At 44.9% G+C, this 15,860-nt stretch overlaps 1 protein-coding gene across 1 annotated transcript in view; it reads right to left on the bottom strand.

Annotated features, from left to right (window-relative positions):
• The window catches only part of LOC140201865 (AP-3 complex subunit mu-2), a 47,351-nt gene extending 31,860 nt beyond the window's left edge, over positions 1 to 15,491 (bottom strand). Inside the window, exon 1 of the mRNA XM_072266611.1 lies at positions 15,169 to 15,491. Coding sequence (XP_072122712.1) covers positions 15,169 to 15,441 — 273 coding nt within the window. The 5' untranslated portion in view covers positions 15,442 to 15,491. The remainder of the gene's footprint in view (positions 1 to 15,168) is intronic.
• Between the last annotated feature and the right edge of the window lie 369 nt (positions 15,492 to 15,860).

Genomic DNA, 15,860 nt, shown 5'->3' with positions numbered 1-15,860 from the left:
TCAGTTAGTCTTTTTTGTGTGAGGGAGGGCGTTGGGGTTTGATATTCTTGCCGCTGTTTTCCGTGTTGAGCAAGGGGGATTGGGGATTGGCAAGATTTGTTATTTTTGTGCGGGTGTGGGGGTGGGGGGTGATATTGAAGTTTATCTTTTAGCGCCTTCCATGGCCTTCTTTGTTTCGTGGCTATCTGGAGAAGGTGAATCTCAGTGTTGTATACTGCATACATACTGGGATAATAAACGAACCTTTGAGGTAGTGAACGCGTATTGGATGATTATTTCAGGCTCTGGATTGTTAACCACAGAGATTAGGGTACGACATTCTGGTCCCAGGTCACAGGAACAATGCTGTGCACTGGACAGGGCGCAGTGGGATTTTACAAGGGTGTTGCAGGAATGGGAAAAACATCTCCAAGGAAAGGCTAGAAAGGCTGGGTTGCTTTTGGCAGTAGGAGGGGCAGAGGTGGAATTTAACTGGAGAGTACAGTATTATGTGGGGTCCAAACTAATGGAAGGGACATATTTCCCCACCATAGATGGGGACAAAAAGCAAAGGTCAATAATTTTAAGGACAGAGGAGAGGTGAGGAAATCTGCTTTCCACCCAGAGGTTCAGGAACTGATCGCCCGAGGAACGGAAGAGGCATGTGGAATTGCGTGCAGTCCTGTTCGCTGCAATGCAAGCTGTGCTGAAGAGAACATCAGTTGTGGGGGGGTGGGGGGAGACTGATCGGATAGTGTGGGCTTGTTTTTCATGAGGTGAAGGAGGCTGGGGGAGACTTGAGAAAGTTATGTAAAATTTTGAGAAGACGGAATATCCCATATTAGGGGTCACAAGAACAAGAGGGAGCAAGATTAAGGTCAGAGGAAAACCAGACCTTCATCATATTTAAAGAATACTTAGATATGTTCATGAAAATATACAAAGCTATGGACCCCAGGATGAAGTGGGGTTTGGCTGGGGGGCTCTTTGTCAATTGGTACTCATTCCATGGTTAAAGCAGCTTTGATACATCACTTGTTTGTGATTCCAGTCAAATGACAAGCCCGTGTACATAGTAAATGGTAAAGATCCCACCAGAATTCTGACCTGACATTTTGAATCTTGTCACCTCTGTAAACTCTCAATTCTTACAGCAATTGGTGAGCTGAGCCAGTTTCTAATCTTGGGACTAAGGTCTAATGATGCTCTCTCCCCGATTGATAAAGATGGCCCACTGGTCATAATCCTGCTCACATGAGAACAAACTCTAAACTGACAAAGCGATCACTTACCCCCTAAACCAGCCGTCTTCACCAACCACTATTTACTCTCAGCTGAACAGCTGGTTACTCAGGGACACTGGTACCATTTGTATAAATGACACTGGAGATGGGCATCATTCCAGGCCTTTACCCACAATACCACTTGCCATCAATCTCTAACAAGAATTCCCCACTCTCAACTATTCCAGCAGTTCTTTGACCTGTCTCCTCAAAGCCAGACTCTCCAGAGAAGAACATGCCAAGACTGTCAGGATTGTGGGCCAACACAGTTAGACTTCAACTGTTTTAAGAGCAACCTTGAATCAGAATCAGATTTACTATCAACCGCATATGCCGTGAAATTTGTTAACTTTGTGGCAGCAGCACAATGCAATACACGATAAATATATAGAAAAAAATAAACGATGAGATTTAGATACATTTTAAACCGGGGGTTCCTAACTCCTTTTTATACGATGGACCAATCCATTATGCAAGGGGTCCGTGGACCCCCAGATTGGGAACCCCTGCTTTATACTTACAGATTCTGCTTGCTTGTACTCACTGCAGGGCAAGAGGTAAGTGAGTGGACACGGTAACATATTCAGAATTATACTGGAACCATTTTCAAACTAAGGATAGGAGATCCCGGTGAACTGCATGACTATCCAAAAGCAGTTTTGTACAAAGCGTCAGGGATTCTCTATACCCCAACTTGGGGTCCCTCAGACCCCCTCAGTTAAAGGTAGGCGCTGATGAATCTCAGCGGATTTTGGCTGGTAGCCGATGAACCAAGGAAAACAACTAAGTACTTTGCTAATCACTTTTTGTTCTGGTAAACGAGCATCGTAACTTCCCTCTGGACTTGGAGGCAACTTGATACGGCACAGCTGAGGTGAGAAAGTGGGCCCGTCACCGAGACCAAGGAAGACCTGAAGTTCAACTTATTTCAGCGCTGGGCCAAATTGGAAGGAACGGGAACAGGCTGACTCGAGGCAGCAGGCACCAGGCCCCAGAGCGTATTAAAGCAACTGAACCCAATGTCTGGATGATTTAAATGCCCGGCCAGATTGAAAATGTCGGGGTATCAGGGCCGGAGGCAAAAGACAGCCCAGTTCAGAATATTATTAGCTTGCGTTCATTGTCTGTATGATTTGTTTTCTCCCCGTCTGCACATTGTGTGTTCGACGGACTTTTTTGAAATGTTTTTCTGGGGTTCTTTATTCCATGGCTACCTGTTAGGAGATGAATCTCAAGGTTGTATAATATTTTGATAATAAATGTACTTTGAACTTTGGCATAAAAAAAAAAGGTTGGGAACCCCTGCTGTACATCGAAATGCAGAGAGTCTTTGAATACAGAAAAATGCCTTTCATTTGCACGTCCCTCACTTTAGTGGGGCGTTGTGCAGCGTAATAGGAAACTAGACAAAATAAGGGGCAGTGTGCACTAATCCAGTCTTCTCACTTCAGCCGGAAGTGCTTAAAGATGACATCACATGATAGGGTGGGATTCCAAACACTGGCACATGACAGATCAGCTGGGGAGGCCGACAATGGCTTTTCATATCAGCGGCCATGGGAGAACTCAATGCCAGCATTGCCTGCAAACCACAAACTTTATCATGTACTTCACGTTAATTACTGATCTCAAGACTCCTATTTTCAGCCCTACAGTTCAAAAGCCGCACAGTCTTTGACTAAACAAGAGCTCTGTTTCTCATCCTCATCATTCGTCTTTCTGTACAGACTATGGTATCCCAGGATAGATATCCTTTCCTCTCCTACCACACACTACACAAACACCAATCCCTGGCATTCGGTCTCACCAGCTGGCTTCGAGCAACATTCACAGATGCCGCGTGTAGTCTCATCCTGGAAAGCTTCCAGCACCTTCAACACACAGAGGCAGATGACAGAAACATCAGCAGCAGCTTGTATGTCCCTAATCTGATGTTCCGAAACATGTGATAAGCCCTGACAGGCTGATTTAGAACTACCTGTCACTCTGGGTCATTTCGTAACTGAATTGTTTTAAGGACTTAGGCGGTAATCCAATTCAGAGAACTGGAAGCCAAAATGGGTCAGACAGAGGAAGGAATGAACAGTGAAAATCAGGACTAAACTCTGGAGGTTTTGATGCTTCATTAATAGAAACCTACAGTGCAAAACAGGCCATTCATCCCACTTCATCCATGCTATCCCACTATCCTTCTCTACCAATTTCATTTACTCTTGGACTGAAGTCTGCTTTTCTGAATCCAAAGTAAACACATATTCTTCAGTCGCTGTACAGTGGTGCTAGAAAGTTAGTGAACCCTTTAAAATTTTCTTTCTTTCTGTATAAATATGACCTAAAATGTGACCAGATCTTCATGCAAGTCTTAAAACTAGATAAACAGAACCCAATTAAATAAACAACACAAAAACATTATACTTGTTCATTTATCTATTGAGAAAAATGATCCAATATTACACATATTTGTTGGAAAAAGTATGTGAACCTCTCAGATTGTCAGTTTATTTAAAGGGAAAATTAGAGTCAGGTGTTTCAATCGATGGGATGACAATCAGCCGTGAGTGTGGGAAGCCCTGCCCTATTTAAAGAACATAAACCTGGGTCTTCACTATCAAAGTCTGATCTTCACCACACAGGGTTTTGGAAGTGTGCCATGCCTTGATCAAAGGAGATTTCTGAGAACCCCAGAAAAAAAGTTGATGCTCACCAGGCTGGAAATGGATGCAAAATCATTCTAAAGAGTTTGGTCTCCACCAGTCCAGAGTCAGGCAGATGGTGTACAAATGGAGGTAATTCAACACAGTTGTTGCTCTCCCCAGGAGTAGCTGACCCACAAAAATCACTCCAAGAACAAGACATGTAATATTCTAGGAGGTCACTAGGAACCCCAGGGAGCTACAGGCCTCTCTTGCTTTGGCTAATGTCAATGTTCATGAGTCGACCATCAGGCAAACAGTGAACAACAACGGTGTGCATGGCAGGATTGCGAGGAGAAAGCCACTACTCTTCAAGAAGAACATTGCTGCCCATCTAAAGTTTGCTAAAGACCTCGTGATAAGGCAGAAGGCTTTTGAAAGAATGTTCTGTGGATGGACGGGTTCAAAGTAGAATTACCTGGCTTAAATGAGAGGCAGTGTTTGGCAAAAAGCAAACACAGCATTCCAGCACAAGAACCTCATCTGATCTGTCACAGTTTGGGCCTGCTTTGCTGTCTCAGGACCAGGACGGCTTGCCGTCATTGATGGAACTACGAATATGGAATTGTACCAGCAAGTTCTACAATGTCAGGGTATCCGTCCGTGAACTGAAGCTTAAGAGGAAGTGGGTCATGCAGCAAGACAACGACCCTTAACACACAAGTCAGTCGACCAAAGAATGGTTAAAGCAGAAGAAACTTCACGTTTTGGAATGCCCGAGTCAAAGTCCTGACCTTAATCCGATAGAAATGTTGTGGAAGGACCTGAAGCCAGCAGTTCATGCAAGGAAGCCCACCAGCATCCCAGAGTTGAAGCAGATTTGTAAGCAGGAATGGCATAAAATTCCTCTAAGCTGACGTGCAAGACTGATCAACAATGACCTGAAATGCTTGGTTGAAGTTATTACTGTACAAGGCAGTCACACCAGTTACTGAAAGCAAAGGTTCACATACTTTGTCCAACAAATACATGTAATATTTTTCTCAATAAATAAATGAACAAGTATCACACATCAAAGTTGCTGGTGAACGCAGCAGGCCAGGCAGCATCTGTAGGAAGAGGTGCAGTCGACGTTTCAGGCCGAGACCCTTCGTCAGGACTAACTGAAGGAAGAGTGAGTAAGGGATTTGAGAGGGGGAGGGGGAGATCCAAAATGATAGGAGAAGACAGGAGGGGGAGGGATGGAGCCAAGAGCTGGACAGGTGATAGGCAAAAGGGATACGAGAGGATCATGGGGCAGGAGGTCCGGGAAGAAAGACAAGGGGGGGGGCCTAGAGGATGGGCAAGAGGTATATTCAGAGGGACAGAGGGAGAAAAAGGAGAGTGAGAGAAAGAATGTGTGTATAAAAATAAGTAACAGATGGGGTACGAGGGGGAGGTGGGGCCTAGCGGAAGTTAGAGAAGTCGATGTTCATGCCATCAGGTTGGAGGCTACCCAGACGGAATATAAGGTGTTGTTCCTCCAACCTGAGTGTGGCTTCATCTTTACAGTAGAGGAGGCCGTGGATAGACATGTCAGAATGGGAATGGGCTGTGGAATTAAAATGTGTAGCCACTGGGAGATCCTGCTTTCTCTGGCGGACAGAGCGTAGATGTTCAGCAAAGCGGTCTCCCAGTCTGCGTCGGGTCTCGCCAATATATAAAAGGCCACATCGGGAGCACCGGACGCAGAATATCACCCCAGTCGACTCACAGGTGAAGTGCCGCCTCACCTGGAAGGACTGTCTGGGGTCCTGAATGGTGGTAAGGGAGGAAGTGTAAGGGCATGTGTAGCACTTGTTCTGCTTACATGGATAAGTGCCAGGAGGGAGATCAGTGGGGAGGGATGGGGGGGACGAATGGACAAGGGAGTTGTGTAGGGAGCGATCCCTGCGGAATGCAGAGAGAGGGGGGGGAGGGAAAGATGTGCTTAGTGGTGGGATCCTGTTGGAGGTGGCGGAAGTTACGGAGAATAATATGTTGGACCCGGAGGCTGGTGGGGTGGTAGGTGAGGACCAGGGGAACCCTATTCCTAGTGGGGTGGCGGGAGGATGGAGTGAGAGCAGATGTACGTGAAATGGGGGAGATGCGTTTAAGAGCAGAGTTGATAGTGGAGGAAGGGAAGCCCCTTTCTTTAAAAAATGAAGACATCTGCCTCGTCCTAGAATGAAAAGTCTCATCCTGAGAGCAGATGCGGCGGAGACGGAGGAATTGCGAGAAGGGGATGGCGTTTTTGCAAGAGACAGGGTGAGAAGAGGAATAGTCCAGATAGCTGTGAGAGTCAGTAGGCTTATAGTAGACATCAGTGGATAAGCTGTCTCCAGAGACAGAGACAGAAAGATCTAGAAAGGGAAGGGAGGTGTCGGAAATGGACCAGGTAAACTTGAGGGCAGGGTGAAAGTTGGAGGCAAAGTTAATAAAGTCAACGAGTTCTGCATGCGTGCAGGAAGCAGCGCCAATGCAGTCGTCGATGTAGCGAAGGAAAAGTGGGGGACAGATACCAGAATAGGCACGGAACATAGATTGTTCCACAAACCCAACAAAAAGGCAGGCATAGCTAGGACCCATACGAGTGCCCATAGCTACACCTTTAGTTTAAACAACAAAAGCAAACTTCAACAACTACAAGGCTAAAGAAATATATTATAATATATTATAAAAATAAACTTAGAAGAACTTAAGTAAATTTAAAGTAACACACAAAAAATGGTTGAAGAACTCAGCAGGTCAGGCAGCCTCTATGGAAATGAATAAACAGTCAATGTTTCAGGCTGAGACCCTTCTTCAGGACTGAAAAGGAAGGGAGAAGACGCCAGAACAAAAAGGTGGGAGGGAGGGAGGGAGGGAGGGAGGGGAGGGGAAAGAGGAAAGCCTGATGGGAATAGGTGAAACCAGGCAGGTTGAAAAGATAACTGGCTGGAGAAGGAACCTGATAGGAGAAGAGCGTGGACCGTTGGAGGGGACTCGGGGGAAGTATAGGCAGGTGACGAGAGGTAAAAGGCCAGATGGGGTATAGAAGAGAGGAGAGGGAAGGGAAACCTTAAAACATACAAACTTGAGTTCCTGTTTAAGGAATGATTGTGGACAGGCTGATTTCTACTTTATTCCAGTTTGACATTGGATCTTTCACAGGACGGTTCTTTCAATCAAAAACCAATGCAACAGAAAAAGCTGAAATCACACAAAATGCTTGAAAAGAGAAAACAAATTAATCTCTCGATTATTCATTGGAACAAGAAATGAAAGAGAAAAGAAGCCAGAGTGAAGGGAGTTCTTCAGAACTTAAAAATATACAGATGCAGTTAATGGGTTTAATTTTCTATTGAGATATTAAAACCTGCAATGCAGCATGAAGCTGGATAATGTGGTAATCAGACAAAGGTTGGTGGGGTCAGACCATAAGATATAGGAGCTGATTTAGGCCCATCGAGTCTGCTCCGCCATTTCATCATGGGTGATCCATTTCCCTCTCAGCCCCAGTCTGTTGGCTTCTCCCCGTATCCCTTCATGCCCTGACTAATTAAGAATCCATCAACCTCTGCCGTAAGTATATCCAATGATTTGGCCTCCACAGCCACCTGTTACAATGAATTCCAGAGCTTCACCACTCTGGCTAAAGAAATTCCTCCTCATCTCCATTCTAAATGAATGTCCCTCTATTCAGAGGCTGTGTCCTCTGGTGTTAGGACTCTCCTACCATTCTCTCCACATCTACTCTATCGAGGCCTTTCAACCTCCAATGCATTGCAATGAGATTCCCCCCACCCCCACCATTCTTCTGCATTCTAGTGTATACAGGCCCAGAGTCATCAAATGTTCCTCATATGATAAGCCTTTCAATCCTGGAATCATTTTCATGAACCCTCTCCATTGTCACCACATCCTTTCTTAGACAAGGGGCCCAAAACTGTTCACGATACTTCAAGTGAGGGCTCACCAGTACCTTATAAAGTCTCAAGTTGTGGTAGTGCACAAGGTTGTTGTAGGTTATAATGGGACAGTGACAGGATACAGAGTTGGGCTGAGGAATTGGCAGATCAATCTGGGAAAGCGTGAAGGTCAGATTTGAAGGCAGAATGAGGGATAAAGGCAGGATTTGTAGGAACAGTGGGATCTTAGGGATCCACATCCACAGATCCCTCAAAGTTGATAAGTTTGTTATACTTTATTGTTGTCAAACAATTGATACTAGAACGTACAATCATCACAGCAATATTTGATTCTGCCCTTCCCGCTCCCTGGATTACAAATATTAAATATTAAAAATAGTAAAAATTAGTAAATATTAAAAATTTAAATTATAAATCATAAATAGAAAATAGAAAAATGGAAAGTAAGGCAGTGCAAAAAAACCGAGAGGCAGGTCTGGATATTTGGAGGGTTAGGATCCGTTCAGCAATGTTAAGAAGGCATATGGTGTATTGGCCATCATTGGTCATGGGGATTGAATTCAAGAGCAATGAGGTAATATTGAGCTCTACAAAACCCCGATTAGACCACATTTGGAATATTGTGTTCAGTTCTGGTTGCCTCATTATAGGAAGGATGCGGAAGCTTTAGAGAAAGCACAGAGGAGATTTACCAGGATGCTGCCTGGATTAGAGAGCATTTCTTCTGAAGGAAGTGACTGAGCTAGGGTTTTTCTCTTTGAAGCAAAGGAGGATGATGAGAGACTTGGTAGAGGTGTAAAAGATGATAAGGGGCACAGATAAGCAGATAACCAGAGATTTTTTTTCCCTCAGGATTGAAATGATTGTAATGAGGGGGGATCATTTTAAGGTGATTGGAGGAAAGTATAGGGAGGGGAATGTCAGAGGTTAAGTCTATTTGACACAGAGTGGTGGGTGTGTAGAACACCCTGCCCAATACGGTGGCAGAGATAAGATATATTATTGGCATTTCAGAAACTCTTAGATGGACACATGGATAGAAAAAAGTAGGGCTATATAGGATGGAAGGGCTAGATTGAACCTAGAGAAGGTTTAAAGGTCGACATAATGGCTGGGGTCTCCTGTCTCCAATGACACCACATACAGTACCATCAAGCTCAACGACAGTATCTATCCTGCTGTTTTAAGACTCTCCAATAGACCCCCTCACACTCTAAACCAGGGGTTCCCAATTGTTTTTATGCTATGAACCACTACCATTAGCCAAGGTAACCCCTGCTCTAAAAGATCTTGCAATCTATTTTATCAATTTATTTGTCTACACGCACCACACTTTTTCAGTAATTGTACTGCTACATTCTGCATTTTTTCCCTCTTTCATACCACCTTAGTACACTTACGCAAGGGAAGATCTATCTGTAGGGCACACAAACAAAAGCTTTTCACAGTATCACAATATACGTGACATCAATAATCCAATTATCAATTAGCCTTTGTTAATCTCGAACCACAGCCACGTGTCTGTTGGTTTCCTACCGTTTTGATTTGGGTCACCAAGGCTTTAAATTTAAGGATATCAGAGATGTCGGAGAAAGAAAATGGACTCTGCATTTTACCCCTTGCTCTCTCCACCAGCACCTCATTTATTTAGTTTCAGAAACGCCAATAAACTGCAGACGCTGGAAACCTGAATAAAAACAGTGACTGTAGCAAACACCCAGCAATTCCAGCAGTAACTGAGGGGAGAGAATCAATTTCAGGTCAGTGATCTTTTACCAGAAACTTTAATTTGTTTAGGATCTCCAGTCTTCCTCGCTACAGTTCTGAGTGAAAGATTGACTTCATTTCAAAGCTGGTTTCTCAGGCAGTAACAATATTTTCTGTTTACCTTGCTCACCTCTAGCGTTCAGACAAAAGCCAGGAGTAGATTAATTTCTATTTAAAACTGTGAAGAATAGTTCGATAAATTGCTTCCCACTTGGTGGGTCAGAACACAAGAAACACACTCATAAGAAGACCGTTTTGGCTCTCTCACTTCCTCCACACATCCACAGGATCACACAGATGTAGTGTCTTAGTTCCACTTTTCCTGAACTAACCACATACAGACAGTTGCCAGTTACGAACTAGTTCCCTTTTTTTCAGAAAAAAAGAACTTCCGCACGTCAATTTTGTCCATAAGTTGGAAAATACACAAAAAAAACCCAGTCGATATGGTAATCATACCTCCACAGTGTTGTAACGAGTGGCAGAAAAAGCACACATGACTGAGGACAAAGAATAATTACTACAAGGACACACACACAGGAAACTAGTTGTGCTGTTTGTAGGAACAACACAAATACAGAGTCCAAAATTTTGAATTTAATAATATTATGGGAGTTCACAACTCAGGTATCTGTTGGCATTGATTCTCGTAAAATCAGGTTCAGGTTTAATATCACTGGCAGACATCGTGAAGTTTGTTAACTTTGTGGCGGCAGTACAATGCAATACATGATAATAGACAGAAAAACAGGACAGTGAATTACTGTAATTTCTACTTAAAATTAATTAAGTAGTGCAAACAAAAAGGAAACAAAAAAAAAAGTGAGGTATTGCTCATGGGTTCAATGTGCATTCAGAAATCTCATGGCAGAGGGGAAGAAACTGCTCCCAAATCATTAAATGTGTGCCTTCAGGCTCCTGTACCTCTTCACTGACAGTAGCCATGTCCTGGGTGGCGGAGGCCTTTAATGATGGATGACTCCTTGTATTAAATTCAAAATTTATTAAATTATCAATACCCATCTTGGCTAAAGTCAACAACTGAACTTCCACTGCCCAAATTCTGAAGCCCCACCATTCTCTGGATTAAGAAATCTCTTTTCATTTCTGTCCAGTCCTCAATCACCGATCCCTTATATTGAGTTTATAAACCCCTGATTTAGAGATACAGCATGGCATAGACCCTCTGGCCCCTTCAAGCCTATAACCCCATTTAACCCTAGTCTTATTGCGCAACAATTTGCAGTGACCAATTAACCTCGCCGGTACCTCTTTGAACAGTGGGAGGAACCTGGAGTACCCAGGAAAAACCCATACGTTCCACAGGAGGACGTACAGAGACTCGTTACAGAAGGGCACTGGAACTGAACTCCGAAATGCCCCGAGCTTTATTCGTGTCTCGTTTACCACTACGCTACTGTGGCACCCAACCATCGCGGCCAGGGAAATCATTATCCCCACATCTCCACTCTCACGCCCTGCAAGAAATCTACATATTTCAGAAAGATTACCTTTTATAAGAGTACTATACTGTTGTAGGTCAAACTCCACATCCTCCGGATCAACCTGGTGTAAGAAAGGGGTTCATTCCCACTGCTGTCTGTAACGAGTTTGTATATTCTCCCCTTAACCATGTGGGTTTCCTCAGAGCGCTCTGGTTTCCTCCCATGTTCCAAAGACATAGGGATAATGAATTGCGGGCACGCTAAGTTGTCACCAGAAAGGTGGCAACACTTGCAGGCTGCCCAAAACAATCCTCACTAATTTGATTTGACACCAACGATGTATGTGCAAAAAAGTAAAGCTATTCTTTATAACCTTTATCTTTCAACACCTCCAGTTCCACAATTCATGAGGAGAGACAACCTCGAATTCATTTTCCAGCAACTATTCGCAAAAGGAATCAGTTACAAATGTGTCTGAGTAAAAATCCTGAGGGGGGAGGGAGGGGGTTGTTCTGCAAAAACTGTCACAACAAATTCTGGCTGCTGCTGAACTATGAGAACACAAGGCAGGACTGGGTGTTAGCCCATTTCTGGATACACCAGTTCACTTCACAGCAGCGCTGGTCATTTTGCAGTCCACCAGCACAGAACTGTAGCAATCTTTTACTTGATAAACTGGTTTATTATTGCCACATGTACCAAGGTAACAGTGAAAAAAAAATCTTTGTTTTGCTTGCTGTCCATACAGATCATTCCATCACAGTGCACTGAGGGAAAACAATGGCAGAATGCAGAGTAAACGTGATAGTTGCAGAGGAGTCAAAGTGCAAGTGCCTAACGAGGTAAACTGTGAAGTTACGTCCATCTTAGGGATCATTCAACACTGGGCAAGATACTGCTTCCTGATTTGTTTTAGTTCTATCTTATGGATTTTTGGGCTGCTGATCATGAAAGTCACCATGAAATTTCCCCATCATGTGCCCATTTTTTAAAACATCTGTATTTGTCGTTTCAATTGATACTTCAAGTCAGAATAAGAGATGCCAAGATTAAGGAAGGCATCTTTGATGGTCCACAAATCAAACATGGGATCAATGACAGGCAATTTGAAGAACGTTAGTGAGACCAGAGAAAGTCACGTGGGAGACATTCAAGGATGTTGCTGAAAATTTTCTATGCAACTACAGAGCACCAAACTACGTGCAGCTGGTTGGTAACATGGTTTTCAAGCACACAAAACCATGAAGTGCAACATGCCACTAAAGATGCATTTTCTGCATTCCCATTTAGACTTCTTCCCTGCAAATCTTGGTGCTGTCAGTGACAAGCTGGTGAAAGGTTTCACCAGGACATTGTGGTCATGGAGAAACGGTATCAGGGCAACTGGAATCCATCAATGCTGGCTGATTATCGTTGGACACTTAAGCGAGAAGCCTCGGACACTGAGTACAAACGAAAATCATCAGCAAAACATTTTCAGCTTAGTTGATCTACTGTAAAGCATCAGCACCATTATGCAATTAAATGCATTATATTCAATAAAAGTTAATTTGTTGTTTCTCCAAATTCCTATGTGATACAAGTAGCCTGAAAACTTATTTGTGTTCAGCTTCAAGTGGTCTATCATAAACAAAAAAAACAAGTTCTGAGGAAGCAACTCTTTCGAAAAACTATGTTTTCCAGCGTAACTGCCTAACAGTAGGACAGAAACTGCCCATGAGCCTGGTGGTACATGCTTTCAAGCTTCTACCTAATGGGAGAGACGGGGAAACCAGGTATAACTTGCATGCTTTGGAAGCACAGTTAGAGTAGCTCTTGCCTCACAGTTATAATAACCCAGGTTCAATCCCGACCTCCGGCGTTGTCTGCAAGGAGTTCATTCTGTCCGGGACATGCCCTCTTCTCAATACCACCATTAGGGAGGAGCTACAGGAGCCTGAAGATGACAACTCATCAGTTTAGGAGTAGCTTCTTCCCCTCCACCATCAGAATCCTGAACAGACCATGAACCCAACCTCATTATTTTCTTCCCTTTTTGCACTATTTTTATATTTATTATTGTAACCTAAAGCAATCTCATTACATACGCTCACTGGCTAATTTACTAGGGAGCTAATAATGTAGCCGCCAAGAGCATTTCTGCGTGTTCATGAGCAGCCCATCCACTTCAAGGTTTGATGTGTTGTGCGTTCAGAGATGCTCTTTTGCACACTACTGTTGTAACATAAAGTCACCTTGAACAGCCATTCTCCTCTGACCTCGTCATTAACAAGGTGTACTCGCCCACAGGACTGCCGCCCTCTCGACTTTTTTTTTGCTTTTCGCACTATTCTTTGTAAACTCAAGAGACTGCTGTGCCTGCCTGAAAATACCAGGAGATCAACAGATTCCAAAATACTCAAACTACCCCATCTGGCACCAACAATCATTCCACGGTCAAGGTCACTTCGATCACATTTCTTTCCCATTCAGTGTTTGCTTTGAACACCAACTGAACCTCTTGACCATGTCTATATGCTTTTACATACTGAGTTGAGGTCACATGATTGGCTGATTAGGTCTGTATTAATGAGCAGGCATACAGCGTGTAACTAATAAAGTGGCCACTGAGTGACAATAAACCTGATTCTGATTCTCCCTGTGACAGTGTGGGTTTGCCCCGAGTCCACCAGCTCCCTCCCATATCCCAAAGAGGAGCAGGTTGGTAGATTAAACGGCCGCTGCAACTTGCAGTGGGAATGTGGTGAGAATACCTTTCAGGGAAAATGGAAGTGATCCGTGAGTGGGGATAGTAGCAATGGCTTGTTCGGAGTTGCAAGGAAAAAGATGAAAGCAACCTGGCTGTAGACTCACTCACTTTCAAGTGAATGGGTAGACAGACTATGCCGCATCTTACCAATACTACCCTTGCCTGCATCGGCCTCGAATCTTCTGGGAAAGGCCTCGAAGTGCTTGTGTGTATACGTATGTGCATACATGCACCTGCGTGGGTGTGTGGGGTCAAATATTCAAAATAAATTTATTATCAAATAACTTGTATGTCACCATCTACTACCCTGAGATTCATATTCTGGAAGCTTTCACAGTAGAATAAAGAAATACAATAGAATCAAAGATTACAGGGAGAAGGCTAATAAATCAGCCATGATGGAATGGAGGAGCAGAGTTGATTGAATAGGCTGAAAGGCCTAATTCTGCTCCGATGTCTTCTGGTCTTATCAATGAAGCACACAAGGTCTGACAAACAACCAATGCACAAACGACAAACAATGCAAATATATAAAAAAAAAACGTAATAAAAAATAAAATCTGAGACTCTGGGGGTGTAGAGTCCTCAGGTTGCACAATCAGTTCAGTGTTGAGGTGAGTGAAGTTACCTACAATGGTACAGGAGCCTGATGGTTGTCGGGCAATAACTGTTCCTGAAGCTGGCAATGTGGGTCTCAAGGCTCCTGTATCCCCTTCCCAATGGTTATAGGGAGAAAGGGAGCTTGGCCTGGATGGTGGGGGACTGGCAGGACCAGAAAAATCCAGATCTTTACAAGCTAAGCAGTGTGATCCGCTGGGGGGGGGGGTAAATCACTCAGAGTGAGACCCATACCCAGAAGTTTGATCCATCACAGTGAGATCCATTCCGAGAGAGAGAGATACAGATAGAGAGAGAGAGAGTGTGTGTGTGTGTGTGTGTGTGTCTGTCTCTGTGTTTAACCCTTCGTGGTTGAGACCGACTCCCTGTGGGGAAGGCCCCTCACAGCGAGATCCGTTCCCAAAAGTCTGATCCATCACAGTGAGATCCATTCCGGGGGAGTGGGTGGGCGTCAGATCATTCACGGTAAGACCCTTCCCCGGGGGAGTGTGCGACCAATCTGAGGGGGAGGGGGCAGGTCCCTCACGATTGAGACACTCCCAATGGGGCAGATCCCTCACGGTGAGAACCTTTCGAGGGAGAGGGGTCAGATCCCGTTCCGGGGGTTGGGTTCGGAGCAGATTCCCCCCCCCCCCGTCACGGTTGAGACCGACTCCCGGTGGGGCAGACCCCTCACGGTGTGACCCCCGCCCTTCCCAGGAGAGGGGTCAGATCCTGCATAGTGAGACCCATTCCCGGGAAGGGAGGGGGCAAGGCAGCACCGACCTGAAGCGTGTCCACCACCCGGTGCAGGAACTCGATGACGAAGAGCGGCGGCACCTCACTCTGGATGACGGCCACGAAGAAGATGCGGTCCCGGTACACGCTGATGAGGAAGTGATGCGGGGTGGGGATGACCGGCGGCACATTCTCCGCCTCGCTCGCCTTCTCCTGCGCCTCGAAGAAGTAGTCGCAGACCGAGCGGCTCACCGCGCTCTTCCAGTGCTTCTCCAGGAAGATGTCGCCCGCCGCGTTGATCAAGAACAGACTGTGGATCATGGCTCGTCCTCGGTCCTCGGCCCCCGCTCCGCTCCGGAACCTCCCCGGCTCCTCCCCCCTCCGCCTATTGGCTCAATCCGCCACCGGAACCCCGCCCCCTTCACTCCCTATTGGAGAACCGCTCTCAGTTCCCGCCTCTGTTCCCCACGCTGATTGGCCCAGTGTCTATGTATCCATTTGGTATTTCGGATGCGGGCGTCGACTCTGTTGGAGTTTGAAGTTTACTGTCATTGAAACAGCTAGACTGGTTATAAATACCACGAGAGTTAGTTTCTATGTATCAGCGATACACGGCGAGCGTAAATCAACACTGACATAAATTAGTCACATTTGCAGAACAAGATAAACATAAGTTGCAGAGTTGTCGGGGGAGCGCCATGGGGCTATCCAGCCCAGGGTGGGTTGCCCGCGGCACTCAG

This window comes from Mobula birostris, chromosome 8, assembly GCF_030028105.1.
Source record: "Mobula birostris isolate sMobBir1 chromosome 8, sMobBir1.hap1, whole genome shotgun sequence".
Taxonomy (NCBI): Eukaryota; Metazoa; Chordata; class Chondrichthyes; order Myliobatiformes; family Myliobatidae; genus Mobula; species Mobula birostris.
Note: the sequence above shows the minus strand (reverse complement) of the source record. Positions and strands in the feature narration are given on the sequence as shown.